General features: G+C 43.3%; 1 protein-coding gene across 2 annotated transcripts in view; it reads left to right on the forward strand.

The window, feature by feature from the left end:
- The window catches only part of mapk14b (mitogen-activated protein kinase 14b), a 29,313-nt gene extending 24,244 nt beyond the window's left edge, over positions 1 to 5,069 (forward strand). For both annotated transcript variants that reach the window (XM_074630255.1, XM_074630245.1), the window contains exons 10-12: positions 868 to 946; positions 2,139 to 2,312; positions 2,450 to 5,069. In XM_074630255.1, the coding sequence (XP_074486356.1) occupies positions 868 to 946; positions 2,139 to 2,312; positions 2,450 to 2,517 (321 nt within the window). In that variant the 3' untranslated portion in view covers positions 2,518 to 5,069. The remainder of the gene's footprint in view (positions 1 to 867; positions 947 to 2,138; positions 2,313 to 2,449) is intronic.
- Positions 5,070 to 8,794: the final 3,725 nt, after the last annotated feature.

Here is an 8,794-nt window from a genome sequence, read left to right on the forward strand (position 1 = left end):
TGATTCAGAAAATTAGGGCACAATGTTTGTGTAATGAGTGTGGTTTGGGTGGTAGTTAAAGTGCTTGAAGCATGCCTTACTGGAAGGATGTACAGTAATAGCAGTTTTTGCACCAGGCAAATTTAGTACATCAATGTCAGAAGATTTGGTAAAACTTCATTTTACAGGACCGCAAATTTCATGGTAATTAGGGGATATTTAGCAAGTAACCTTTTTGAAATTTCTTTGGAATTACTGCCAACTTACCCCAATATTTACCTCAATTTATTGAAATTGATTTTCTTATAAACATGATTTAATAATTATATGCTAAAATAGCATATAATCGTTAAAATAGGGCCCTTAGGCTTGAGAAGCGTCTGTGCGCTGCTCTTCATCTCAGGTGGAAAAACAAAACTAATAGAAGACACTTCTGATCAGGCACAAATCTCAAATTGTGTGACTTATTGTCTACACAAATGTAACCTGGTAACTAATGTAATGATTCAGGGAGTTTTTTAAGAAATTTCAAATAAATTATATGCTAATTATCATCTATTTATCAGCAGACAGGGAAATAAAGCATATGAATTAATTTTGTATTCTTTTCCTGGAAATGTATTAAATAAATGACCAGCTATTGGGGAATCTAATTATTAAATAATGTTTATGATAAAGTAATTTTTGATAAATTTTTAGGTAAATATTGGGGTAATTTGGCAGTAATTACAAAGAAATTTCAAATTGGTTACTTGCTAAGTATCAAATAATTGCATATTACCTGTAAAATGAAGTGTTACCGACGATTTTTAAACCGTAGCATGACAAAGTGCAGCCATTTGCCACTGTGTTATCTTTTACATTGTTGTTGTTAATCTTTTCTCACAGGCGAGGAACTACATTAACTCACTTCCCCAGATGCCCAAGAGGAACTTTGCTGATGTGTTTATTGGTGCCAACCCTCTTGGTGAGTTCCCTTTTCAGCATCCTACTATGGCTGACACTAATCCTGGCTCACTGAGGCCCTCTCGTGGTAGCATAAAGTCACCGTTTTGTTTTTTAGGTCAGGGATATCCTCAATTACCACACACTATTGCAGTGCCCGTTCAAAACATGCCTGTTCATTACAAGCCGAATGCTCGGCCTGTGGTGTTGCTGCCTGCAGCTTTCTCATGAACCGCACATACAAACAACTTCACACTGCGCTTCCTTCCTTCCTTCCCTGAGCAAAACACCTGCTATGACATAGTTGCGTCACACACCCAAGTCACGGCTACTCATAGTCAGCAACACCGGTGAAATACACTCTGGTTCACGGGAAAAAACACTCCCAGGTCACGGCTAATCGCAGTCAGAAACATCGATGGAATACACTTAGCGGCGTATTAGTCGCTAGCTTTGACATAACCACTGCTGTTAATATTTGTAGGAGCCTGGAGCTCAAAAAGTAATTGTATTTGCTCTAATACAATTTTACTCACGGGGGGAAAAGCACACCCAAGTTGGGCAATTAGTAGTCAAGTCAATTGTATTTGTATAGCCCAATATCACAAATCACAAATTCTGTGAATTCTCAGGGAGCTTTACAATCTGTAAAAGGAGGGATCCTTCTTCCAGGACAGACAGACGTGCAATAGATGTCGTGTGAACAGAGTAACAGTAAACAGTAATTTGTGAGCAGTAGTACTGGCTGCAACATCGGTGAAATACACTTAGCGGAGGTAATTTCCAAATAGGTGTATTAGTCGCTTGCTTTGACATAACCACTGCCGTTATAAAGTAGAGCATGGATTTAATGAGTGGAGGTATTTTGCTGGTGGTAAAGTTATAAGTTAATATGGCAAACTTACACAATAGGGTGCGTGTCCAAAGTGCACCAAATTCGAAAAAGCACTACCATTGGTCCCCAGCAATACACCCGCCAAGTATGGAGAAGATCGGTTCTCGAGATATGGGAATAACACACAGACAGACAGACAGAGATTCCTGGCTTTATAGTTAGATGTTTGTCCAATTTAAATAATCCATTATGAAAAATACTGACCAGAGCTATGTAGTAACAGTTCTAACACCTATCCAGTAATATTAGATTATAGATAAAGCTTTAGATCTTTGCCTTTCTCATACTCATCATTGTTCTCTCGTTGCTGTGTTTCAAGCGGTGGACCTGCTGGAGAAAATGCTGGTGCTGGACACAGACAAGCGGATCACGGCGTCCGAGGCTCTGGCCCACCCGTACTTTGCCCAGTACCACGATCCAGACGACGAGCCCGAAGCAGAGCCTTATGACCAGAGCTTCGAAAGCCGCGAACTGGAAATTGAGGAATGGAAGAGTAAGTTGGTCACATTGTGAATGCCTGGGCTTATAGGCTAAACTGCTGGGAAGAAAATAAGTAGATGGCAAAGTTGTGTATCCAATAGATCGCTTCAGAAGTGTAAATAACCTCACACACTATTTATCGTCCTCCAGGGTTAACGTACGAGGAGGTAATCAGTTTTGAGCCGCCGTCGTTTGATGGAGACGAGATGGAATCCTGAAGAGGAGGAGGCACCTTTTCTTCCATCTTTTTGTTTTCCAAGAAACACTCTTTATTAAGGACTATCAGTCTCTTGTGACTATCCACCACTTTCTTTAAACACACACACACACACACACACACACACACACACACAACCATGACATTCAAGTGCCTGCCGTCATTCATCTCCGGGGGACGATGTGTTATCAGGGATAAAACTTGACATCCCGTTCCTTCTGTCCCCCACTTTGTTGTTTTTGTTACTCTGCATCCCAAGGCGCCGAGGCAGACTTTAAATTCTCCTTTTATATTTTTAGTGAGTTTATACCTCAGACATTTATTGTTTATATCGATCCCCACTTTGACTCTTTGATTCAGAAAACTAGAAATTACTTGTCAGTATCTTGGATAAAAATTAACTCCTAATTTGTATTTTATGAAAATGTACCACTTAGCAGTAATTAATATTATAGGGGAAAAGGTTTGATTGAAACTGCGGTGTGTGTGTAAAGTTTATCTTTCCTCCACATATTGAAATGAAATGTTATTTCTATCATTGCGTAGAAGTGTGTAAATATGACAAACAGTATTTGTACATAAGTACTTCAGTCAAACCAGTTACCGTATTTGTGTAATAGTCATAATTGCTGAGCCCCACCTCGGCCAACCCCTTTGACAGTATGAATTTTATTACTAGAGTTTAGCCTATTAATGGCATATACAAAGATACAATATGTAATTTAATACAAGTATGTATAGGATAGGCTAAAATATAGAATATTTACCTCCACATTGCAAATTTAAGGCTTCATATTTCTTACTGTTGGATTTGAAGATTTACAGTGTCCCTTTTTTAACCAAATATGAGTTTGGAGAGTATGGAGACTTGGCTTGTGTATCGATTTTGCGTACTTAAAGAGGACCTATTATGCTTTTGTGCTTTTTCCCTTCCATTTAGTGTGTCATATCGTTTTTTTGTCCATGTAAAAGGACGGCAAAGAAGCCCAAAGTCCACGCCAAATTGAGTTACTCTCCCCCACAGAAACACTGCTCCTGAACTGCCTGAAACACCTTGCCTGAAGTGCCGCCTTTTCTTCCGTAACATGGTGATGTCACCAAGTAACACCTTTGCATAATAACTGCCTAGCGGCTAGTTTGGCATGCCCTCAAACAAAACCAGATAGAGCGGAGTCCGAAAAGTTTGGTTCGTTTGACCAATCACAACAGAGTGGGCCACTTGACCAATCAGAGCAGACTGGGTTTTTCAGAAAGTATGTACCTGAAAATAAGCACAATAGGTCCTCTTTAACATTTGTTTAGTTTCTACTCTTCTCCATATCAATTCATCTCTTAGCACTTCTGTTGTGTTGTTTCAGAGGAATGTTACAGTCCCCGTTATCACGGCCTAACTTTCGCATGATAAAGCCAAATTTGGCTTTTTATTCGTTTATTGAAATGTGATGTTTCCCACCACAACACCAACTGACAATGTACTTTTAATCATATTGCATTTACAAAACACAGTACTATTAATGTTTATTGAATGTTGGGGCACACCAGTGCCCTGTATTTATGATCTTTTGTTATGTTGTTTGTATATCGATGTAAAAGAGAATATTATTTGTCCGAATTTAAGGTTCTTTTTATTATTTATGGAAAGCTTACTGTACCAGAAACCAAACGTATCGTCAATAATCTCAAACGTCAGTTAAGCCACGGTGACTGCAGTTACAGCTTGTCTATCGGAGCCAACATTATAGTTTTAATCAGTTCGATCAACTCTGTTCATCTTGGAGTTGTTTCAGTTCATTATTTTTCTTTAGTTTAAAGCAGTTCTTGAACATTTATTTATCTCATTGTGTCCCCCGAGGTACTGCCCTCCAAAAGTATCCTATTTTTAAAAAAGAAATTCAATAAAAACATTAAAGCAAAATATGTATTTCAATTTTGTATTGACATACAACCCACTAAACATCAGACTCCTAGTTCTGAAGTGTACTACAAACATTTATTGACAAAATGTTTTTTCTATGTGAACTATTTCAGGAGTCATACAAGCTATATCCACAGTCGCTCTGGCTAATGTCAACAACACATCAGTGTCTTCACAATTTCATTTACAACAGCTTGTTTTAATGTAATGCTTTTTCTAATGTATTATTTTATTCTTTGTGTGTTAAATCAAAATTGGATGTTATTCTGTGATTCTTGTAATATTGATTGTTTTTTTGTTTTTTTTAGTAATGCTAGAAATATATTTGTCATTCATTTGAATAATTTAGCAGGGCACATGTTTGTGGGAAAGAGTGTACGTTTACTCACTGGATGCTGAAGGGCAATGCTGAAGCCTCGTTCTCTGTAGTTTTAAAAACAACTGCACACATTAGATAGGGTATTTATCTATTTTCCATATCCAAATGTCAGTAGTTAATTTGGTTATTGGTTATGCTTTCTTTGCCTGAGATGTGTTCATATCTTTTTACTATGTGCTTTATCACATGTACCAAGACAGCACGCCACCTGTAAATACCACCATTAGAAAATAAAGGCTACTATTTTTCAAACCTGTAACGGCATGTTGTGGTGAGTTTTAGCTGTCGGTATGTCACCACTGGGCGGCAGCACAGCGCAAGTAGAGAAAAACCTCTGCCAACGTGTAGGATGACCAAACCTGTAGGAAAAGAAGGTGAAGTAAAACAGAAATAAAGAGCTTATAAATCTAAATAAAACATTTCTTTTAAATGAAAATAATGAACGAAACACTAAACACACAGGTATGGGTACTTGTATGATCGCATGCATACGTATACACACAGTTAGAATCCCATGCAATCCTCAATGTTAATAATACATTAATGCATCAATAACCGAATCAAGGTAACTAGCTGCGAGGTAGAAGTCAGTTGAATGTTTGCCCAGCGAGAGAAAGGGTAACTAAATTTCTAAGAAGTAAATTTGTGCCTTCACTATGTTTCAGCCAGCTCTTCATGAAACATGAGTCATGTGTTCTGGGAAATTACATGGAGACTCTTTCATAACATAATGCTCCTCACAGATGGCTGATTTGATGCTTTTCTCAGGTGCACTCAGGTCTTAATTATATGGAAGCCCATTTCCACCAGGCAAAGAAACAAATTTGATTAAAAGAAATGTAGAAATTAGGGCTGTCAATCGATTAAAATATTTAATTGCGAGTAATCGCATGATTGTTCATAGTTAATCGCGATTAATCGCAAATTAATTGCACATTTTTATCTGTTCAAATGTACCTTAAAGGGAGACTTGCAATGCAAATAATAGAAAAATAGTGTCTGTAATAGTCATGACTGTAAATAACTAGGTAACAATCAAAAAGGCTGGATTACCAACAAGACAGAGCTTAATTGGATTGATTGCACATTTGTTTGGGAATTTGCATCATTAAAGGGACTGTTTGTAACTTCTAACACGTATAAATCAATCCGGGTTGGTGTCCCATGCGCGCTCGATTGTGGCTACGCTGTTCAGACAAGACTCCAACACAAACTACACGGAAGCACCAATAAATAACTGCTGCAGCTCCTCCAGACCAACAGAGGTTTCCCGTGTCTTGTGTAGTGACGGGGCTCCGCAACAAGTTACGTTATCGTCGCCGACCGGGTGCCGGTGTCTGCCCTGTTTTCGCCGGTCGGGAGGCTGAAGCAGGAAAAGCCAACACTAGGATCAGCATTGATTCATGGAGAGACCTCCGTCTGGTCAGCTTACATTGCTGCCAAGCAGGGGAAATATAGAGTGATATTGTGGTTTTAGCTGATGTTTTAGCCTCACTGTTTTGACGGATGCTCGCTCACATTCAAGTAGCGCGTCCCCTCACTCGCGAACAAGACCCCGAGGTACTTGAACTCCTTCACTTGGGGTAAGGACTCATTCCCTACGCGGAGTAGGCAATCCATCGGTTTCCTGCTGAGAACCATGGCCTCAGATTTAGAGGTACTGATCCTCATCCCGACCGCTTCACACTCGGCTGCGAACCGATCCAGTGAGTGCTGGAGGTCGCAGACCGATGATGCTAACAGGACCACATCATCTGCAAAAAGCAGCGATGAGATCCTCAGCACACCAAACTGCAAACCCACCTCCCCCCGAATACGCCTCAATATCCTGTCCGTGAATATCACGAACAGGATTGGTGACAAAGCGTAGCCCTGGCGGAGGCCAACCCCCACCGGAAACGAGTCCGACTTGTTGCCGAGGACCCGAACACAGCTCTCGCTTTGGGCGTAAAGGGATTGGATGGCCCTGAGAAGTGCCCCCCTCACCCCATAGTCCCGCAGCACCCCCCACAGTATCTCCCGGGGGACCCGGTCATACGCCTTCTCCAAGTCCACAAAACACATGTAGACTGGATAGGCATACTCCCAGGCCCCCTCCAGGATCCTTGCGAGAGTGAAGAGCTGGTCCGTTGTTCCACGGACAGGACGGAATCCGCATTGTTCCTCTTCGATCCGAGGTTCGACTATCGGCCGAACCCTCCTTTCCAGCACCTTGGAGTAGACTTTACCAGGGAGGCTGAGTAGTGTGATACCCCTGTAATTGGCACACACTCTCTGGTCCCCCTTTTTGAACAGGGGAACCACCACCCCGGTCTGCCACTCCTTAGGCACTGTCACCGACTTCCACGCAGTGTTGAAGAGACGTGTCATCCAAGACAGCCCCTCCACACCCAGAGCCTTCAGCATTTCTGGGCGGATCTCATCAACCCCCGGGGCTTTGCCACTGTGGAGTTGTTTGACTACCTCAGTGACTTCCACCAGGGTAATTGATGATGGTCCCCCATCAGCTTCCAGCTCTGCCTCTACAATAGAGGGCGTATTGGTTGGATTCAGGAGTTCCTCAAAGTGCTCCTTCCACCGCCCGATTACCTCCTCAGTTGAGGTCAACAGTGTCCCATCCTTACTCTACACAGCTTGGATGGTTCCCCGTTTCCCCCTCCTGAGGTGCCGGACGGTTTTCCAGAAGCATTTTGGTGCCGACCGAAAGTCCTTCTCCATGGCTGCTCCGAGCTCCTCCCACACCCGCTGCTTTGCCTCCGTCACGGCAGTGGCTGCTGCTCTCCGTGCCTGTCAGTACCCTGTAACTGCCTCCGGAGTCCTTTGAGATAACATATCCCGGAAGTCCTCCTTCTTCAGTCAGACGGCTTCCCTGACCACCGGTGTCCACCACGGTGTTCGAGGGTTGCAGCCCCTTGAGGCACCTAAGACCTTAAAACCACAGCTCACCGCCACAGCTTCAGCAATGGAAGCTTTGAACATCGCCCACTCGGGTTCAATGCCCCCCACCTCCACAGGGATGCCAGAAAAGCTCCGCCGGAGGTGTGAGTTGAAAATCTCTCGGACAGGGGCCTCCTCCAGACGTTCCCAGTTCACCCGCACTACCCGTTTGGGCTTACCAGGTCTGTCCAGAGTCTTCCCCCACCGTCTGACCCAACTCACCACCAGATGGAGATCAGTTTACAGCTCCGCCCCTCTCTTCACCCGAGTCGACCTTCGGCCTAGGGTGCTCTGGTACCACGTACACTTATGAGCATCCTTATGTTCGAACATGGTGTTCGTTATGGACGGTCCATGACTAGCACAGAAGTCCAATAACAAACGACCACTCGGGTTTAGATAAGGGAGGCCGTTCCTCCCAATCACGCCACTCCAGGTGTCTCCATCGTTGCCCACGTGTGACAGCGCACCCGACCCCAGCGGTTCTTCCCCCAGGTGGTGAGCCCACAGGATGGAGAGGAGGGGGTTGCCACGTTGCTTCTTCAGGGTATCCCCGGCCGGGCTCCGTGGCAAGCCCGGCCACCAGGCGCTCGTTGACGGGCCCTCCGTCTGGGCCTGGCTCCAGACGTGGGCCCCGGGCTTCCTCCGGGCCGGGTAACTCCTCCTCTGCCTCGTTTCGTCATTGGGGTTTTATGAACCATTCTTAGTCCGGCCCCTCACCTGAGACCAATTTGCCATGGGAGACCCTACCAGGAGCACCAGGCTCCAGACAACACAGCCCTCAGGGACATAGGGACACACAAACCTCTCCACCACGGTAAGGTGATGGTTCCTGGAGAGATATCGAGAAAACTGTCTTATCCGGGATCTGATTTAAAAAAAAAATAAAATTATCGAGAAAACTGTCTATATTCATGTGGTAAATGTCTTAGTTTATTCTCCAAAAGATACTGCATACAACACATCACAAATACCATTAGCTGTTGACAGTTCTTCTTCACACTCCGCCCCCTCCTACATCTCTTGTTCCTTTTCGCGGCACTTTAG

This window comes from Sebastes fasciatus, chromosome 1, assembly GCF_043250625.1.
Source record: "Sebastes fasciatus isolate fSebFas1 chromosome 1, fSebFas1.pri, whole genome shotgun sequence".
NCBI lineage: Eukaryota > Metazoa > Chordata > Actinopteri > Perciformes > Sebastidae > Sebastes > Sebastes fasciatus.